Genomic DNA, 21,800 nt, shown 5'->3' on the forward strand with positions numbered 1-21,800 from the left:
GTATTAGAGGGCAGGAAGAGTTCTAAAAACAGGGTAGGCAAGGACCTTGGTGTGCTAGGCTCTCCAGGTGCCTGGAGTATTCAATAGGATGCTTGAGACGAGCTCTACTGAAAAAAATAAATAAAAAGATTTGAACAAACAGTCACGAGCTGTGTGGTGGAAGGAGTGGTTTGAGCCAGGGTGCTGAGGTGAGGCCGACCTTGATGTGTGGAGGAAAGCCAGGGAGCTGTCACCCACACAGGGCAGGTTAGGCGGCAGCTCAGTGGCTAAAGGCATCTGCAGCCACACCTGAGTCTATCCAGGCCTCCAGATGGTAGGAAAGCTCTGACTTCAGCTGTCTTCTGACCTGTGTGTGCCGTAGCAAACACTTTAGGTGATGATGATGATGATGATGATGATGATAATAATAATAATAATAATGTTTGAAACACGCACACATCCAAAGTCCACCCTCCCTGCCCTGCTGTCACTGGTCTCCTTTCTCCGTTCCAGCCGTACAGTTATTCTCAGCACAGCACGCTGAGTGACATGATCAAAACCTGGAGGGGAACAGGTGACCATGGGTCAGCTAAAGCCCTACAGTATTTCCCTAAAGGACTCTGCCCAGCCATTTCCTCTCTGGCTTTTCCCCTCCTACAATTTCACTCACATAGCAATTACTAAATCTGTATATAAATATGATTGATTTCTTAGGTTCAGTATAATTGTTTTCTAGCGATGTGACAAAGTTGTGTTTCACTAAGCATTGGTATACAAAATTAAAAGATATCCGGGATACCTTTTGGTAACTAGTTTTAAAGTACATCTGAAAATTATAAAAATTGCAACTGAAAAATGAAGGTGGTTTAAATCATGTGGAAGGGACTTTCTAAACATGAAAACATTAAGTAAGACTATGCTAGGGAAGCTCTTTAGTATGTTTCAATAACTTGTTATTGATTGAAAATGTTTTCATATAAAATCAGTTTGGTGCTACTGTGTGAATAGTGCTCAGCAGTCATGGAGCGCTCTGGGAGGTTTGGGTATTAATGAGGCATAACACCACCATCTCAGAAGAAATCGAAACAGGATCGTAGTAAGCAATACAACCACCCCATCAGAAACTTAAGGAAGAAGTTTATTTTCGCTTAACAGTTCTGGAGGCTTCCAGAGGGCCAGAGGCTTTAATCTGTGGAGAGCATGGCATGGCATATTGGCCAAAGCAGGAAGCTGCCTGATTAAAATTTCACCCACACAGGAAGTGGGGGGGAGGGCTGGAGGAGGGGGAGCAGTAGAGGGAACAAGGAACAGGAAGTAGGGCAAGGGTGTCACCACCTGCTTCTACGTATTTCCTCCCAGAGCTGCACCACCTAAAGGGTCGATGATCCCCACAAACAGTGCCACACCCGGGACCAGGTGTTTAAACACATGAGCCTGTGGGGCGCTTTCAGTGTTAATCAATGTTAATGTTTGATTGCTGCATTTTTGCGGTTCTAGGCTTTTGATAGCATTTTCCATGCTGCTCTTAGATATTTTAATAGTTATAATGGCAAACTGCAGTGGTGAATTCAACTACATAGACCTACTTTCTTGTTTTCCAATGTTATAATCTTGATTGTATGGCTTTTATAGCATGTAATGCATAAAAAACAGAGTTGTGTTAGGCACCTGATAGTGTTACTATTTTTCTTTCAGATTATCTGCAATGCTGGAATGAAGTAACTCAAGATGAGCAAGCTAAAAGTGGTAGGAGAGAAAAGGTATCGCAGCCTTGCCATGTGTGAATATGGATGTGTGTGGTGTGCAGTGATGATGTACAGTGCAGTTATTGGACCGATTACATATGTGTGTTGTGCATATGTTATCAGTACTTAACTTTTCAGTTAAAGACTCAACTAGTATAATGCACTTACTAACCCTGACTCACTTCCAGTATGTCTAGTGAACTAAGAATTGTTTTACATTTTTAAATAAAGTATAGTACATTTGACATGAGAAATGATAGGAAACTTGAGGCCCAGTGCACATCGCTGAGATATTTTTGGACATAGCCCTGCCTGTTAATCTTCCTATAGTTGATAGCTGCACGGTCCATAACCCTAAAATAGATGCTTCCTGGCCCTTCACAGAAACGAGTACATATCCCAAGTTTTAGGAAGCACATTATATCATTTTTGTTCATTTTGTTTCTTCCATTTAAAAATCAGGGGCTTGAGAGATGGCTCAGAGGTTAAGAGCACTGACTGCTCTTTGCAAGGTTCTGAATTCAATTCTCAGCAACCACATGGTGGCTCACAACCATCTATTATGTGATCCAGTGCCCTCTTCTGTCATGCAGGCAGAGCACTGTATACATAATAAATAAGTACATCTTTAAAAAAGGTAAAAATCAGATAAACCTTCCTGATTCTAGCCTTGAAACATTAACTCTGCTGTGCCCATTTTCTCCTGTAAAATGATTTTGATGTTAATGTTGTACGGTGTCAGTGGCTAGGTAATACCTACTGAGAAAGCAGATGGCATCTTGCCAACAGTGGTGATCATCAAGGCTTCTACTCTGCTAGCAGTATTGAAGTTTATGTTTTCATGTATATGATTTTGCTTTCAAAGATAGTGTGTTGTGAAGAAAATGTACAAGTACTATTTACTAGATGATATTTATTTTTTAAATTATTAGGTTTTCTAGTTATTTAGCAGAATTGTACCTTCCTAAATTACATTATCTCCCTAACTGTACAGTTCCTACAGGATTTTTTTTTCAATCAAAAGAATCTCCCTCCATCTCCCTCCCCTTCCTTCGTGTGCATATGCATGCTATGTGTGTGGGGGCACGCATGCCGTCCTCTGTATGTGGAGGTCCGAGGACAACTTTTGGGAGTTGGTTATTTCCTTTAGGTGGGTTTTGGAAATTAAACTTGGGTCACTAGGCTTGTGTGACAAGTGCCTTTGCCCCTGAGCCATCCCACTGGCCCAAAGCTTTACTTTTCTGAATAGATTAAATAACTAATCTGTTTGCACACTTAGTTAACTTGTCTAATTTTTAGAACACTGCTCATTCAGTTTGTAAACCTCAGGCTCCTCATGCCAGTTTGTTTTCACTTCCTGAAATTAGTTGTACTAGGTATTTGTTTGTTGTTTTAGGCTAGTTGGTCACTATAAGTTTCCACCATATTATATCAATGCATAATTTCTATTACTATATACTGTGTTACTTCTTGAACTGCTGTGGTCGAAACACCTGACAGATAATGTAAGGAGAAAGCATTATTTTGGCTCGGGGTCATTGGCAGCATGAGCGTGGGTAGAGTCCTACGGGCTGGCCTATGTGGCAGAGGAGCGCTGGCTATTTCCACACACCTGTGAGAACTTACCTGGTCACTTCTAACTGTGCCCAGTCACTAGTCAGGCCTGGGGTTGTATGGTCAGACCGCGGCACTTTTCCTGTTGTTCTGTGAGTGAGAGCTGAGTGCGTAAGGTGAAGGGTAGAAAACAGTCAGGACCTTCAGCTGCTGCTCAGTGCACCAACTTTACACTCGTGGATTCAATGACCTGTGCATTAAAAAAGACCTGAAAACACAGTTGGAGTCTGCACTGAGCATGTGCAGACCTCTTTCCTGTCACTGTTTTCTAACTATAGACTGTAATAAAGATTCAAACATGACTTGTACTGTATTAGGCATTGCAAGTAATCTCGAGATGATCCGGAGTGTCCCTGAGGGCTGTGTGGGCTTAACTAAGGAGGTTGAGTGTGGACAGATTTGGGTATCTGCGAGGTCCTAGAACAGATGTGGAACATAGTGATTTTGAGAACTAAAAAATGGACCCTCTAAAAGTCTGAATGGGGGAAGTAACAGTCTCAGGGGTTGTTTTGACTTTTTTTCTTTGAATTATATAAAAACCATATCAGTTTCCATAGAAAATCCATTTTGTACTTTATGTATCTCCAAGGACTTTTGTGGACAGTTTTTTTCTTTATGATTTATTTCATGACCATGAAGTCAATTTAGCACTTGGGACTGTAAATACACAACTACTGTTACTGCATGTGCACTTGTTTGTGTGTTGAGTGTAGGCATGCATGGGCCACAGTGCCCAGGCTAGGGATAGACTTTAGTGTTGGTGCCTTCCATCTTGTTTGAGGCAGGTTCGTTTCTTCTGTATTGTCTAATTTAGGGCAATATCCTTGTTCAAATTCAATCTTTGTATTTTTACATCTATAAAAGCTATTGTGATGTTTCCCATTCTTTCTGATAATTTGTTATTCCCTCCCTCCCTCCTCCTCCTTCCTCTCCCTCTTCCCCTTTCTCTCTCTCTCTCCCTTTCTCCCTCCCTCCCTGTCTCTGTCTCTCTGTCTCTCTGTCTCTCTCTGTCTCTCTCTGTCTCTCTCTCTCTCTCTGTCTCTCTCTCTCTCTCTCTCTCTCTCTCTCTCTCTCACACACACACACATACACACACACACATACACAGAGCTTGGCTGATCTTGGGGGCTTTTGAAGTCCTCTGTTGTATTTCTTGACCTTAGCTTATGCGCGGTAGTCTCCTCCCGTCCCTACGTTAAGAACATGTACACTGCACGCTAAGTGACTTGCGATGCTTCTCTAATTGGGCATCTGTTGCATTAGTCCTTCTTAATCATTGCATCATATTCTGATGTTTTGTTTTCATTTCAGCTCAAGATTACACTTAAAAGATTTACTATTTATGTATGTATTTTATGTATATTGGTGTTCTGTCTGCCTGTGGTCTGCACACCAGACAGAAGAGAGCATCTGACCCCATGGGACTACAGTTAGATATAGAGGGTTGTGAGCTACCATGTGGGTGCTGGGAACTGAACTGAGGACCTCTGGAAGAGCAGCCAGTGCTCTTAACCACTACGCTATTTCTCTAACTCCCTCAAGATTGCTTTTAATTTTTTTCTTGGTCTATTTTTGGAACTTTCAGTAGTTTTAAACTAATGTTATTTTATTTTTTGTGCATGAGAAGCTACGTTGTCTGATTGACTTCTTTTGCCATTGTTTAGCTGTGTTTCCTCCTGAAGCCTGCTCAGTTTGTGTTGCTGGAGCACTTGGCTGCATATCCTGCTGCTAGGTGCTTCAGACAGCCATTCACATCGATACGTAATCCTCCCCTCTTGTCTGTCTGTTGATTATTGGGATCTCTGTGAATGTGCCTACACTTTTTCTTATGTTCTGTAAATTTTGTAGGTGTTATGACATTTAAGATGCATCAAGGAATTGGTCATTACAAAATGTTCTTTGTTCCTGGTTGTAGTTTTTCTTTTAATTCTATTTGTCATAGCCACTCAATTAGAATTCTCCCTCTCTCTCTCTCTCTCTCTCTCTCTCTCTCTCTCTCTCTCTCTCTCTCTCTCTCTCCCTACACACACACACACACACACACACACACACACACACACACTCATTACCTTACTCTGTTTAATAAGTTTTATGTGTATGCGTATGTGCCTGCATGTCTGTGTCTGTACATGTGAGTGCCTGGTGTCTTCCTAAGTGAGAAGAGGGCATCGAATCACCTGAGCTGGAGTTGTAGATACTTGTAAGGTCTTCTCTGGACCTGGGGAATTGAACCGTGGTTCTCTGGAAAGGCAGCCAATATCCTTTAACCTCAGCCATCTCTCATCTCCTAATTGTTTTACTTTTAATCTAATTATTTTTCTTCAAGCAAATGTTGTTTTTATTTTGTTATTTTAAAATATTTTAGTTTTGAAGTTAAAATATAATAAAAGTATGTAATTTTTCTTATTTCCATTCTTCCCTCCAACTCCTTCCGTGTAACTAACCCCATGTTCTCTCTCAAATCCATGGCTTCCTTTTCTTTGTTGAAGTATATTCAGATATATAAATATAGCCTGCTCAGCCCATGTAATGCTCCTTGTCTGTGCTTGTCTTCGGGGATGACCACTTGGGGTTGGATGACCATTGAGGGCTCTTCCTGGGAAGCTGGCGTCTCCCACTCTCAGCAACCCTTAGTTGCCTGTGGTTCTTTGTCTAGGGCTGGAGCCCATGAGATGCCTGCCGTCCACGTTGCGTGTCTGTGGGTGGGGTCCTTGCTCAGGTCTTCTTTAGGCAGCCTTATTGATGAGCCCTCATGGATGTTAGGTAGCTTCTGTCATTTCTAGAACGCACAGCCTCGCAGTCGATGTTCTGTCTAGTGCTGAAGCCCTTCTACTTCCCTTCCCACATCCCCGAGCCTTGGGTGCAGGAGCTGGGTAGTAGATGCATGGGTGGGGCTGGGCACCATGATCACTTCTTCTCTGCATTCTGATCAGATGTGGCTTTCTTGAATGGCCTTCTCTGTTTGCAAAGTGAAGTCTCTTTGGTGAGAGATGAGGGTGACACATCTGTGACTATAAGGATAAGTTTTTAGAATGCAAGGAATTAGGCTAGTTAGTAAAATGAGGGTCCGCGACCTCACTATCCTTGAGTAGTTAGCTAGGTTTCCAATACAGGCACACTTTTCCTCTTGTTGAAAATGCCTTACCAGCAGAGAGCTTGTGGTTATCGACAGAGTGCCACATGTCACATGTAGCATTATCATGACATGATGACAGGTTGATGTTGTGACTCACAGGTGTCATACCTGGATAGGATTGTTGGCTGCTCTTCTCCCTAGGAAGCTTGTTTGGCTCCTTCTGGTACTGTGAGAGCTGGTCCTCAGGGAGGGGCTTTCAGGTCAGCTCGGCTCAGATCCCCTGCGCCCTGTGTCTAACATGCAGTGTGTCTTCGGCAACAGGGACTCATCTTCCGCCTCTGGGAGGCAACGAAGGACAACAGCACGAGGAGGCTGTGTTCTGGGAGTTTCTTGGACTCCCTTGACTAACAACTCAAAAGAGGATTTCTCATACCTGGTATTAGATAGTCTTTGTCTCTTGGGTAGGAGCATTGTCATCCTTGGTGGAAAAATTTTATTTAAGCTATATGTATTTGTGTATACATAGACTTAAATAGAGATAAATATACAATAATAGGTAAATATATAAAAGTGCAATTATTTATGGGTTTTTCAGATATCACTATGTTAGTTTTCCCTCATCTTGCCCTCCCTCTTTCTGGCCTGACCACCCTTATCTTCTGTCATTAAAGCTGTACACACATACATATATATATATTTTTCATTTCTTCCTTCAAATCACTTATATTCTGCACCTCTCTAAATGCTCCCCTGATGGCTTCTTTATACTTCCTGGTTTCTGTGGTTGCTAAAAGGCAATAGTCTTTATTAAAAACTATGAGGCTATTTTGCTTAAAACTTTGAGGATATTTAATAGACAATAGATATATTTATCAAGATTATACAGTGAGGGATTATGGTACTAATTATGGATATTTATAGACAAAAAAGCTCTTCTATTTGTTGTTGTTTTTGAACAAAGTCTCAAATACTCAAAGCCAATCTTAGGTTCATTGTGTGGCCAACGGTGACCTTGAACTTGGGATGCTCCTGTTTCCACTTCCCAGGTGCTGTGCCTGGATTACAGGTGTCCACTATCAAACTTGGTCTTAGGGCTGGGAGTGGAATCTAGGGTCCTGTTAGGCAAGCAGCCTCCCAACTGAGGCATATGCCCAGTTTTGAAATGGCTCTTTAAAGAAGTGAGGCACGGATGTTCCAGTCTTAGTACTGGGGGACCATGTTGTGTTCCTTTAAGATTAAAAAACAAAAACAAAAACAAAAACCAAACAAACAGCACAAGCCTTTGTGCTTAAACTGCCCGTCATACAGTGGGCACTTTCATCTTGGCATTTTGACCACAATTCTGATCACCTTCTTGCTCGGAAGGCAGCGTGTAGCCGTATGACAGTCTCTACACAGTACCAGCATTAAATAAAAGTAGATCACAGTGCTGCCAGCTCCGTTCACACTGGAGGTCAGTGCTACACTCTGCATCATTAGGGCCAGGAGTAGCAACTAATGCAGAAACCCCAAACCAGCCAGAGCAGAGAGCATAAGTGATGGTGACAAACTTAGCATCACCTTCCCAGGACTCAAGGGGCATCAGAAATGAGCAGGTAAAAAGAATGTAAGTGCCAGAGGACGGGTCAATGAGCTCTTAGTACATGACATGGTGCACTTATGAGCTCACTACAGCCCTCGTTCTCGTCACAAGACTTACATAGGATTGGGCTCTCAGCACTCTGTCACAGCCGGGGGAGGAACAGCAGACGCCCTCTCCCTGAGGAGCAATCATTGGCAGTCAGAAGGAAAGGTATCACTTTGTTCAGTGGCATGGCCACTCTTAGGTTGCCCATGTCCTAGAAAATATCGTCCCACCTGTGCTCCTGCAAGGAAGCGGCTCTAATTAGACTTAGTGGCCACACACAGATGACGTGAAGGCTGGAGGGTGGACCTGTGGAGAGGAGGAAGAGCTTCAGCAGGAAAGGGAGATGGAAATGGGAGGGTTGTGGAAATGACTACAATTTATTACATATGTACATGAAACTATGGAGGGATAATAAATGGGGGAAAAGAACACAATGCGAAGGGCAGCTTGGGCTATGGAAATGTGTGCATCCCATGTAGCCATTTGTGATGGACGTCTTCCTTTAGCTAAGTCCTTCTCCCTGTGCGTTCCCTGTCCTCGTTTGTGGCTGGCGGGGCTCTTCTCTGGGAGCGCAGGCAGCATCCAGAGGCTGTGAGGCAGTAGGCTGGCTGGATCACCACCATAGTGGTTATCAGTGGACAGTGGGGCTGAGGGCAGGGCACAGCAGCACGGTAGGAAAGCTTGTTGAAAGCTGTGTTATCGAGGGCTCTGCTGCTTGGTGGTGACACTGAGCCTGAGGTGATTGAGGAAGAGCCCCTGGGCACTGTGGGGTCTGACCTTCCCTGTTGGTGGTGGAGGGCTTTGGAGAACTGAGAGGATGTCAAGAAGCACATAGCAGGGGATCAGCAGGTCCCCTCACAGTTCAGCTGCAGGTGATGGGGAGCAGTGTGATTGGCTACATCAGTCCCTGCAGATTCCGGCTCTGCCTGGCTGTTTGCTGACAGAAGGCGGGGTGTGTAGAGTCCATGGTGTGGGGAGGAAATGCACATTGGAATTGCAGAATATCTTGATTGTGGTAGGAAGAGCATTAGATACCTGCCTTTGCTAACCTTGGTTGACCTATAGATAAATGCTAGGGTACCATTTGGAATATGTAGATCATTCTTCCAGATTCACATGTGTTTAAGAGTATTACAACAGAGAGATTATCTTTGCTTTTAATCTGACCTGATATTTGGCTTCTGTTAAGGTTTTTTATTACTGTGTGCCATTTTACTGCCCTGGTGATTGATGTAATTATATAGAAGTATTAGGCTGGTGACATGAATCAGTAAGTAAAGGCAGTTGGCACCAAGGTAGACAGCTCAAGTTTGAACCTTGGGACCCACATAGTGAAAGAATACAACCAATTCCTTCAAGTTGGTTTCTGACTCCCACACAGACCCCCCCAAACAAATAAATGTAAAAAAGTTACAAATAAACATCAAACATTTAATTCATAGAAAGAGTAAGTAGCCAATAGAGCATTATGTGAGGTCAGGCTCAGGTTTAGGCTGAGCTGATGAAGGAGAGACCAGAATTCCAGTGGAAGCACAGGTTCACCTGTGCTGTGCCGTGCTTACGGGTGGCAGAGTGGCTCTGCGTCTCCCGTTGGGTTGTTCCTGTCTCTGTCGGAGCATTTTCTCCAGTTCCTAACATCACGTGCCCAGTGGGAGTGGGAAGGGTCTGGATAAGGATAAGTTTCCTGTCTCATGTGTGCTCACATCTCCCTTGGCTAGAACTTAGACACCGTTCTTCTCTAGTGTGGTGGTCACAGGACTGCTCACGGGATTTTACACCTTTTCTTTTGGGCATTGCCCAGTTTCATTTCTGTGGCTGTGACTAAGTATCCTGATAGAAAGCAACATAGAGGAAAGAGTTTATCTTAGCTCAAGTTCCAGGTTACATCCCAGAAGGGGAATCATAGCACTAGGAGCTCGAAAGAAACAGATGTGCTGCCTGCTCCCCACTGCCTTCTATTCAGCCAACTTTCCTTGTTGGATCCAGCCTATGAGATGCTGCCGCCCATGGTCGGTTAGGTTCTTGTACATCAGTTGACTGTCAAGATGGTCCCCACATGCATGACCACAGGACATTGGTTGTGCTGAGCTGACGTTTAAAACTCCCCATCACAGGCACACTCAGAGTTATAGTTCCTTTAAGATTCACTTGTGGGTGTGTGACTTCCTTGAGGAGCTAGTGAGATGAAGTGAAGGAACTTTTGATTTCCGGAAGATTTAAGACCAGTCCTTAAGAAAGGCACCATGTAAAAAGTCAGCGAGAGAACAGATGCTGAAACTCTTTTAGTTTACAGCAGAGAAATGGGGCCAGCTGGCAGAGGATCCTAGCTGATGTGTGTTGGTGAATGTGATCTAGTTGAAAGAGAGCATCATCACCACCATCATCACCACCACCACCATCAGCATCATCATCACCACTACCACCACCACCACCACCACCACCACCACCACCATCACCACCACCACCATCACCACCACCACCACCATCACCACCACCACCATCACCACCACCACCACCACCATCATCACCACCACCACCATCATCATCATCACCACTACCATCACCACCACCACCACCATCACCACCACCACCACCACCATCATCATCATCACCACTACCATCACCACCACCACCACCACCATCATCACCACCACCACCATCACCACCACCACCATCATCACCACCACCATCAGCATCATCCCCACCACCATCATCATCCCCACCACCATCATCATCATCATCACCACCACCATCAGCATCACCACCACCACCACCACCATCATCATCACCACTACCATCATCATCACCACCACTATCATCATCATGATCATTGTCATCGTCGTCGTCATCTCTTCTTTTTTCTCCTCATTCTCCTTGCTTTCCTCTTTCTTTTTTCTTTGGTTTTGATGCAGAGTCATTTGTGTAGCCCTGGCAGATGGTGTCTTAGGGTCTCAGTTGCAGTGATAAAACACATAAGACCAACACAACTTATAGAAGAGAGTGTTTTTTTCTTTTTTAGCTTATGGTTCCAGAGGGTTCATGATAACAGGTGGTAAACAGCCAGAACAGTACCTGAGAACTCACTGTTTTTTTTCGTTTTTCGAGACAGAATTTCTCAGTGTAGCCTTGGCTGTCTTAGACTCATTTGTAGACCAGGCTGGCCTTGAGCTCACATTGATCTGCCTGCTTCTGCCTCCGGAGTGCTGAGATTAAAGGCGTGCACCACCACACCTGGAGAACTCACATTTTGAACCCCCAAAAAGGAGACTGAAAGCACACTGGGAATGGGAGAAATTTTTGAAGCCTCAAAGCCTCCTCCCCAGTGACACACTTCTCCCAAAGGGCCATGCTTCTTAATCCTTCCCAAACAGTTCCACCAATGGGGAATCAAGTATTCAAACTTATGAGCCCATGGGGGCCATTTTTATTCAGAGATGGAAAACCAAATCAAATACAATTCCAGTATACCAGCCAGAGAGAACTTGACAGTTCTGGGATAGGAGTGAGGGGGAGGGGAAGGGGGAAAGGTGGTGCCCACGAGCTGTGGTGTGTGAGAAGGTCATTGGACCCCTCTGTAGAGTTGGATCTCAAAAGAGAGCTTTTAAGGAAAGAGAATACATTGCCTTTCTGCCAAACCCCAACCCAAACCAAAGAAATGGCAAACCTCAAGTTCTTAGAGGGGCTTCCTGGCCTCTGAATGGTGGGCCTCCCTGTGCTGCTTCCATGTCCCAGTTCCCTGCTCAGCACTAGTGTCCTTGCAGGCTGCTGCAGTTATTCCAGCCACTTTGTCACCTCTGAGTCCACAAGGAGCCCTGGCTGTCTTGGACTCACTTTGTAGACCAGGCTGGCCTTGGACTCACAGAGATCTGCCTGCCTCTGTCTCCTGAGTGCTGGGATTAAAGGTGTGCGCCACCATGCCTGGCTCACAGGGCACATTCTTGTCTTGGTGGTTAGGAGGTTGTGCCCCCTGCTGCTGCCGTCTGTGTTGCCTGCTACCTTACTTCTGTCAGGCTTGTTAAGTGGTAGCTTCTCAGTGAGCTGTTGATGGAGATGCTTGCAGCTGCACTCCTCCTCTGATACTTTTAACTTCTCTACCCTGCTTCTCCCTCCAGACCATTTCCCACTGCCTGAAAAACTGCATAATTCATGAATAGACTCACTTTACTTGTACATGAGAGGCAGATTATTTTACTTTTTTGATATTGTGTCTTACTACAGAGTAACCCAGTGTAGCCTGGAATACTCTATATTGTCCAGGTTTGCTTTGAACTTGGACCAGTCCTTCTGCCTCAGCCTTCCAAGGCTTGAATTTATAGGCATATGCCACTGTACTTGGCTTGGGGGGGGGTGTTGGTAAGGGGAGAACCAGCCACTGTGAACACATTCAAATAACAAAGGAAAACACAGAGAGGGGGTCTATAGGACAGGTATGTGGGTACTTCCATAGTGGCTGAGAGCACAGAGAGGGGGTCTATAGGACAGGTGTGTGGGTACTTCCATAGTGGCTGAGAGCATAGAGAGGGGGTCTATAGGACAGGTGTGTGGGTATTTCCATAGTGGCTGAGAGCACAGAGAGGGGGTCTATAGGACAGGTGTGTGGGTATTTCCATAGTGGCCGAGAGCATAGAGAGGGGGTCTATAGGACAGGTGTGTGGGTATTTCCATAGTGGCTGAGAGCATAGAGAGGGGGTCTATAGGACAGGTGTCTGGGTATTTCCATAGTGGCTGAGAGCACAGAGAGGGGGTCTATAGGACAGGTGTGTGGGTATTTCCATAGTGGCCGAGAGCACAGAGAGGGGGTCCCAGAGCTGTAGGGGGCTGCCTGAGGGGTACATTCTTACTTGATTTTGCAAATGTAAAATGGATGAGAATGGAGTGGGGCAGGAGAGAGGGCTCCTTAGTTTTGAGAGGAGCAGAGGAAGTGCGAAGCCTTGGATAGTAGAACCCTTTCCAGGTGTCACAGAAGGTTCGTGCATAGGCGAATGCGTATTTGTTTTGTGGTTTTTCTGCATGCGTTTCCCAATCAGAATTTCACAGTGTTATAGAGGCAGTGAGGAGCTGTGACATAAAGTATTGATGCATGAGCAGTGATCTTTGTGAGCAGCATTCTGTTTGTAGTTGACACAGAGTCTGCGCTAATAGAGAGCCATGTTCTCTTTAGCCTTGCCAATAGTTCCCGGGTTGTAGGACTCCTGGCTCAGCTGGAGAAGGTCAATGCGGACTCCTCAGAGTGGGACACTGCCAGGCATGTTACATCCAAGATTCTTCATCTGGCTCAAAGTCAAGGTAAGCTGCTCTCCTCCCTTCCTTGTGTCTGGAACATTTGTCAGTTCTTCAAAGGTAGATACTAAGGATGTTTTGATTCTTTTTCAAGACAGGGTTTCTCTGTGTAGTCCTGGCTGTCCTAGACCAGGCTGGCCTCGAACTCACAGAGATCCGTTTGCCCCTGCCTCCTTGAGTGCTGGGATCATAGACGTGCGCCAGTGGCAGATGTTCTGATTTTGATATGAAGAATATTCCAATTTTTGTTAACTGGATGGTTTTCTGTAAAATGGGTCTTTCTCAGATTGACATGTAGAAGCAGGAACCGAATGTTTTTGGATGAAAGTGATGTTGCTTAGATTTGATCCCTGCTTAGATAGATGCCTGAGTGAAGTCTGCATTTTGGCTCCACTTCAGAGAGCACAGCTCATGGCCAGCTGGCTCTGTTGTCTCTGGCCCTTCAGGAGGGAGCATGCTGTGGTGGGAGAGTGTGGAGGAGCCAAGCTGCTCACGTCACGGCATCCAGGAAGCAGAAAGAGCCTGTCTGAAACTGCAGTGTAGCACGAGTGCTGTCCACATTCTCCACTTACATCAGTGTGTGTGCAGTGCCTCACAGATGTGGCCCTGGTGGGCTCTGCACATCTCCTCGGCATCTCAGGCCGGATAGACATCACTAAGCGTGGAGATACACCTTGTATTCTAATTTCTAGAAGAGACAATTTCATAATTCTGTCTTACACAATAGTGCTGGCCCCTGTGAAACCACACCCCGAACAGTCTCAGCAGTTCCAGTGTTGCACACAAGTCCAAGCCCTTCTGAAGCTTAGCATCTCAGCCGTGAGCCACAGTGAGACCTAAGAAGCCTACTTGTAATCCACAGAGCTGGGCAAGGAGGGCTTGCAGCTTACCTTCCCACCCTGCTGAACTGCTAAAGTCCTGTCCCTTGAGTGTTCTCAGCTGTCGTCCACCTGGCTTCTTCACCGTGGGGCTCTGCATGCTGCCTGCAGACTTGCTCAGCAGATGCCCATGTTTTGGGGTCTCCATCATTCTGGCCCTTAGAATGGCCATTGAGAGGGCTGACAAATTGGAGCACAGGAATGGACTTTGTTGTAAAGAGGCCAAAAACTAAGTTGTTTAAAAGAATTTTCCATATGAACATCATTTTCTCCCAAGATCATGGGAAAACCTGGAGTAGAGTAGAAAACTGTTAGTAACACTTTGTTCTGACTTAGTGCTTGGAATCACAAGGTGATGGTAGAGATTAATGAGGGAGTTAGAGGCTGCATTGGACTGTGTTCACAGGCTCAGGGGTTCCACTGTTTGAAGCTGAGATGCCGAGCTTTGTAGTCAGAGTCTGTCTAACATTAATATCTAAAGTGATTTGGCTATCTAAGGTGCCAGCCTTACTTTATCTTCCAAGGATGTACTGGCTTTTTGAAACAGTATTTTGTCTTCTTGTAAAACTTAATTTAAAAAAAATTTTTGGTGGGGGCAGCCAGGCTGAGTAAAAGATAAAAGATAGTTTGGATGGCAAAGGAATGTATGCTTAAGAAAAGTAGGGCTGGGGCATGGTGGCGCACGCCTTTAATCCCAGCACTCAGGAGGCAGAAGCAGGCAGATCGATGTGAGTTCAAGGCCAGCCTAGTCTACAAAATGAGTCCAGGACAGCCAAGACTGCACAGAGAAACCCTGTCTCAAAAAACCAAAAACCAAAAACAACAACAACAACAACAACAACAAAAAAACAAAAAACAAAAACAAAAAACAAAACCCAAAAACAAAACCCAAAAAAACCCACCTAAACCCTGCCCCCCCAAAAGAAAAGAAAAGTAATTTTAGTTTATAAATATAGTATGCCTGTAGTTGAGTTTGCCACGCTGCTTAGCATGAGCAGGCCTGTGGTGCATTGTGTCTTCCTGCCATATGTAGAGATGTCTGATTTGAAAGGCACATGGCTTCTTTAGTGGACCATGAGATAATGTGTGATAGCAAGAGGTCACTGTTAGAGACAGGTGTGCAACTCAAGTCCTGGACCCTGTTTAGTATGCATGAGGACACCGAAGCCTTGGTGTGCATTTGTTCCTCCAAGGACCCCTGCATTAGAGCTGACATGGAGCATGGGAGGAAGCTGACTTAATTCCAATAGGAAACACAAAAAAGAGAACTGACATGGTACCCAGAAGGCAGGTGACTGTAAGGGACGTGAAATGTTTATGGATGGGCTTAGTCTTTTTGTTGCTACTTTTCTCTCTGTTCCTAAACTCCCTTGCTTATCTCCATGTGAAACATTGAATTTACCACATTGAGAGTGGATCCTTTGTCTTCTGTTTTTTAGATCTCATAATGCTGAGATTTATGTCATGGTCCCCTGCACTAACAGAGTTGTGGCATTAATAGTCAAGTCTGAAAAAGCAGGAAAGGGCCTCCAAATCTCTGTATGCAACGATCTTTCAGAGAACGATTCCGTCCTCCTTTGAGGAGCCTGCAGAGGTAGTAAAGGCTGTGAGCTCTGCTTCTGCAGCGCCAGCCTCACTTTGCCTTATTCACTCACTTGATGAGTTGATGTAGACACTTCTCAACTTAAATTGCCTGCTCCACAGAGCACACTTTTATATTCACCCAGAAAGCACTCAGATAATGTCAGTTCTTTCCTTGCTCTATATTTTATCTCTCTTGTGAATCAAACGATTCTGAAGAAGATGTAGGAATTTCCAAGTAAAATACAAGTATTTGTGTGGTCCCTATCCCAGCGATGAGGGTTTCATTTGAGAGGGCATCTTCAGCTTGTTCATGAGCTCCACAACTTTGATCCAGCACTGAATACACTGGGCATATTTGAAAATGGCCCTACGCTTCTGCTGCCCTCATTTTGATGAGCTGTTTTCCAGTTCTTCTCATAATGATATCATGATTTCTACCTCCGTTGCAGCTCACTGCCAGCTCTAATCTTAAGATTTTTGGAAGGGCTGACAGGGACTTTCACAGTCCATGATAGTTAAGAAGAGAAGGTCTTGTTAACTGAAAATGGCATCACGACTACAGAATAGAGTTCATAGCATTAGAGGGATGAACATTCAGGAGCCAGCTTACATGTTTTAGTATTAGCTGTTTGTAGCAAATGTTAGGTATTCTTTCTGGTTCAAGTTTAAATGAATTATTTTTTACCTTTCAGAAAAAACAAGGAGGGAAATAACAACCAAAGGTTCTACAGGCATGGAAGTTTTGCTGTCCACATTGGAGGTATGCCACTACCAGCCTTTACTGGTGTAACAGGAGGGATGTGAAAGTGAGCAAACATACACACACACACACACACACACACACACACACACACACACACACACACACGAGGAGGGATAGTGATAGGGAATTATGTAAACATCTACTCCTCAATGATTTTACTAAAATTTAATCTTAGGTATTTTATTTTATTTTTTAAAAATATTTATTTATTTATTATGTATACAGTGCTCTGGCTGCATGAACACCTGCAAGGCAGAAGAAAGCATCAGATCACATTATAGATGGTTGTGAGCCACCATGTGGATGCTGGGAATTGAACTCAGGACCTCTGGAGGAGCAGTCAGTGCTCTTAACCTCTGAGCCATCTCTCCAGCCCCTATCTTAGGTATTTTAAAAACTTGTTTTTAAAGCTTAGATATTTTTGGAAACTTACTATTGTGTATGTATAGGATGGACACGCCTGCCATGGCGGGTGTGGATGCCAGAAGACAATTTCATGGCGTTGGTTCTCTCCTCCCACCTCATGTGGGCTCTGAGGATTAAAGTCAGGTCCTCAGGCTTGTGCAGCAAGCACCTTCAACCTGCAGAGCCATCGGGCTGGGCCCAAATCTTAATCTTTTTTTTCTTTATCTTAAAGAACTTAATTATTTTAGTTACTTGTATGTGTCTATGGGTGAGTGCATGTGAGAGCAGGTGCCTGTGAAGGTCGGAGGTGTTGGTGCCCTCAGCTGGAGTGCTCTCAGTACTTGTGAGCACTTGCTGCTGAGGCTGATGAGCTCAGTTCAGTCCCCAGGACCTGCTATGCCTGCAAGTTGTTTCACGGGCTCCATGTGTGATGATGGGAAAGTCTAGTGAGTATCGTAGAGGTCAGTGAAGTTGTGCTTAGAGAGACTAGAAAAGTCCTTTGTTACACATAGGTTGTTACCAGCAGGTAACAGTAAAAATAAATAAATAAATAAATAATTAGTATTTTAATAAAACAAATCAACTATTTGTTTCAGAATACGAAAGATCTTCAAACTATACTTAACATCCTAAGCATTCTTGTCGAGCTGGTGTCATCTGGTGAGTTTTGATCCACTTAATTTGATTTGTATTTGTAAATCGTGACCAGAAGTGTGTCCTGTGTACTTCAGTTAATGTTTCTTGTTATTAAATTTTGGGAAATGAAATGTCATGTTCTTGTTGTTGCTTTCTGTGTGAGGGAGGGGGAAAGGAGGGAGAAAGGGAGGGAGAGGTGGTGTGTGTGTGTGTGTGTGTGTGTGTGTGTGTGTGTGTGTGTGTGTGTATGTGTGTGTGTGGTGTGTTCTAGAAGGCATTAAGTGACCTCTTACTCTTCACCTTATTCCTTTGAGTTAGGATGTGAACCTGAAGCTGAGGTTTTCAGCTAGGCTAGTAGCCAGTAAGCCCCAATGATCTTCTTGTCTCAGTTCCCCATGGTGCCGTGAGTCGGTGCCCATCTTGTTGCGTGGTTGTAGGACTGCCTCCTGGTTGCGCAGCAAGCTTTTAGCCACTGAGCCTTCTCCAGGGTGGTGCTTTATTTTTGATGTCTCCAAGTATGCCTCAAATTCTCCTTGCCTACTTACATGGCAGCTTATGCCTAGAATTTTGGTGTTCTTTGTGTTTATTTTTTTGTATACTGCACTTTAGATAAACAAGTGAAGCAAGAGGGCTGGAGAGCTGGCTCAGTGGTTAAGAGCACTGGCTGTTCCTCCAGAGGACCCGGTTCAATGCCCACCACCCACGTGGCAGCTCCCAACTGTCTGTAACTCTAGATCCAATGGCTCTAACACCCTCATGCCAGTGTACATAAAATGAAATAAATAACTTTAAAAAAATTAAGTGAAACAAGACAAAATAGGAGCTGAGTGTGGTAGCGCATGCCTGTCATTTCTGCATTTGCAAGGCTCGGGCAGCAGAGTCCGAAAAAATTTTTTAAAAGGATTTATTTATTATGTATACAGTGTTTTGCTTGCATGTGCACCTGCGTGCCAGAAGAGGACACCAGATCTTATTACAGATGGTTGTCAACGACCATGTGATTGCTGGGAATTAAACTCAGGAGCCAGTGCTCTTAACCTCTGAGCCATCTCTCCAGTCCCCGGGTCCCAAATTTTAAGGCTAGTCTTGGCTGTTTGAGGAGACCCTGTACCAAAACACAAAATGTAATTTTGATAATATTTGGTCTTAGAAATAAATGTTTGAAACATCCTTGAATGCTAACTAATTGTGATGCCCACTGTGGGAAGATATGCTGTTTGCAATATTAAAAAAATTTTTTTAGGTGGTGGTCGAAGAGCAAGTTTCTTAGTTTCCAAAGGTGGCTCTCAAATACTGTTGCAGCTACTTATGAATGCTAGCAAAGAGTCTTCCCCACATGAAGAACTGATGGTGCAGATTCACTCCATTCTTGCAAAGATTGGACCAAAAGGTAAGAGTTCTATTTTTATGATTATTGAATCTAGAACCATCTTTGTAACTTTGGATTTTTATGTCTTAGACTGGTTAACTTTTGAAATGTAAAGTGTCATTGTGTCCAGAGGTAGCCTGTCCTGTCCTGGAGCATAGCTGTTGTACTGTGTTTCCCAAAGCCGGCCTGGAAACGGGTCCAGGCACTGCTTGCTTCTGGGCAGGAATGGAGGAGCCCCTGGGATCAAAGATTCTGTTTCTCTCAGGACTGATTAGAGCTCTCAGGGGAAGACCTGTGCACTAAGGGAGGCCCTCAGTCTCGTTGGGGAAGGTGGAAATGAGTTTTTCATTGGGTGCTACAGTTAGCTCCTTTAAAATGATATTGCTGGTACCAAAGGCAGTTCCAAAAGTCTGTGATGGTATCTCAGTGTTAAAGCATTTCCGTTAAGTCTGTATTAATGGCAGGGGTGGGACGAAAGCCTGAAATCAGCAGGAAAGTAGGTCCAGTGAGACCCAGTTCCAGTGGGATGCAGGTCAGTGGCTATGGGCAGTTCTGCAAGCCAGTGACCAGCAGACGCTGCAGTAGACAGCAAGCTTGTGGCTGACTGACCCTGATTAGTAGTCAAAACCGTAGAGGGTCCAGAAGGCCAGAAGATCACAGTAGCCAAGCTTGGAGCATTCAGTGGCTTCCACAGAATAAAGGAGTGTCAGGCAGTCATAGTGGAAGAATGGAGTGAGAGAGCAGGTAAGCGTTTATTTTGTGAATCAGGAGCATTAAAAACCTTGGGCAGTAGGAGGGGTTCGAAGGTAAATGAGTTTGATTCGCTGGATGCCAGTGATGCTTAATCTACTTGTAACAAAACAGCCCTATCGGAAGCAGTGCTTAATTATCCTATGGCCGAAGACTCTCCAGGTACAGTTAAAGGTTATTGGTTGAAAGCCAAGATGCCAAGACATCTCATTAGCATAGGGTGGGCGTTTTCAGGAATCTCCAGGTCCTTGCTGAACAGGTTTCTTATCAGAAAAGGGTGTGACACTCCTTAAGAGATCTGGGGTTCTCCCAGTTAGACAGAGAGAGAACCCCTGCTAAGAAAGGGTCATCTTATAAGTGAGCTCAGACGTCAACCTTGATAGCAGAGTCCCACAGGAAAGAACTACTTTTTCTTGAGTTTAACAGTGGAATTTTTTTTCATAGCTAATGAGCAAGAACTGAGGATCCAAGATTCATGAGTTGTTTTGAATGTGGTATAAAAGTAAAGGAACCCCCGCATCACAGCGCCTATGTGCATATGCATATATTTGTGTATACACGCACATCTATGTAGAGAGTGCACATGCTGTGTGTTCAGAAATTACAAGGGGGGTGTGGGTGCGCTGTGTCGAAGCGTGTGGAAGTGTTTTCACTGATAGTCACATTTGTGTTGTGTGCAGTGCTCTGGAAACTTTCTGTTTACAAAGACCAAGACAGGTGTGAGACACTGTGAGAGTCAGAGCTGCAGAGGGACGTGTGAAGTGCATAGAGCGCAGTGAATAAGGGTGGGGCCAAGGACCAGGAGCGGCTGCCTATTTAGGGGACAGAAAATGATGTACTCTTTGAGTGGGACCTAAACTCAGTGTAGAGGTGTAGATCTGCGCAAGCAGAGAGCAACTCCTCAGACTTAAGGGTATGCTTTAAAGAGTTTTCCTTTGCACTGCATCATATATGCTGCCTTAACTTTGAAGTATCTGACTGTGAACATGCTATGCATGTGTATGTAGGCATGTACATCTTCATGAAATGTGCAGGTATTTAACTCATACCTTTAACAGGTTGTATTTTAAAGAATGCAGCTATGTGGTGACCTTTAGACTAAGTGTAGTACATAGGTTATCTTGACTCTTATTTTTCTTTACTTCTGTGACTCACGAATTTCTTTTTTGATATTTTTGTAGAGAATGAAAATGAAATAAGAAAGTTTTAGTTATTGGTAAATACACTAGTGCATTCTTCCTCGGCTAATTACAACCAAGTTATTGTTTACTTTTCATAAAATTAAATGATATCAATGTGTCTGCTTCTCCCTTTCTAGTTCACATAGGTCATTGTTATTTTATTCTGCGTTTTAAATTTATGCTTTTCCCATTAGTATCTGTATAACTTTTCTGTTCGTAGTTATTCATTGAAGCTGTACAGTAATTTCTTGAGTGATTTTCTGTTTTTTTCTTGTGAAATGAAAGTAACTTTCAGTTAGGAATATTTAATTCTTTCTGTCTTAAAGTTTGTTGTTTATGACTTAACTATGCTGTTATTTATTTTTTAAAATATTAATATTCTTCAGATCTTGTTACTTAGTTTTTTTTAAATTAATCATTGTGATCTCTTTTTGAGGATAAAAATCAAGAACTTCTGTTCTTTATAGACAGAGTAATGCTAAGAGGAGAAAATGTCCATTACCCTCAATTGCACATAGTAAATTTAGGGGCAGTAAGATACCATCCTGTATTCTATAAATAGGTATAATAATTACGTTAATCAGAAATTAAAAATAAAATATTTACGGTATGGACTTGGTTATTACCTGCCATATCACGTGTCACATTGTCATTGCATTGATTCTTCTGTTTCCTTGTAAAGTATTAAAGGATTTATATTTATCATTCTAAAGTATGTGTGTGTGTGTATGTGTGTGTGTGTGTGTATGTATGTGTATGCGTGCACGCACTCGCACACGTGTACCTGAATGCAGATGCTTGAGAAGGTCAGACTTGTCTGATCTCCCTGGAACTGGACTTACATGTAGTTGCAAGGTGCTTGCTGTGGGTCCTGGGAGCTGAACTTGGTTCCCCGGAAGAGCAGTAAGCACAG

The 21,800-nt window shown here is 43.9% G+C and overlaps 1 protein-coding gene across 7 annotated transcripts in view; it reads left to right on the forward strand.

Moving 5' to 3' along the window:
* Positions 1-21,800, forward strand: part of AGTPBP1 (ATP/GTP binding carboxypeptidase 1) — a 119,957-nt gene that overhangs the window by 9,653 nt on the left and 88,504 nt on the right. For 6 of the 7 annotated variants that reach the window (XM_084797155.1, XM_084797158.1, XM_084797159.1 and 3 more), the window contains exons 2-6: positions 1,675-1,739; positions 13,203-13,327; positions 16,476-16,543; positions 17,548-17,611; positions 18,831-18,977. In XM_084797155.1, coding sequence (XP_084653281.1) covers positions 1,708-1,739; positions 13,203-13,327; positions 16,476-16,543; positions 17,548-17,611; positions 18,831-18,977 — 436 coding nt within the window. In that variant the 5' untranslated portion in view covers positions 1,675-1,707. Of the gene's footprint in view, positions 1-1,674; positions 1,740-13,202; positions 13,328-15,684; positions 15,794-16,475; positions 16,544-17,547; positions 17,612-18,830; positions 18,978-21,800 lie in introns of those variants that run through there. The other variant, XM_084797157.1, reaches the window with a different exon arrangement.

This window comes from Acomys minous (assembly GCF_964271855.1).
Source record: "Acomys minous genome assembly, chromosome: 9".
NCBI lineage: Eukaryota > Metazoa > Chordata > Mammalia > Rodentia > Muridae > Acomys > Acomys minous.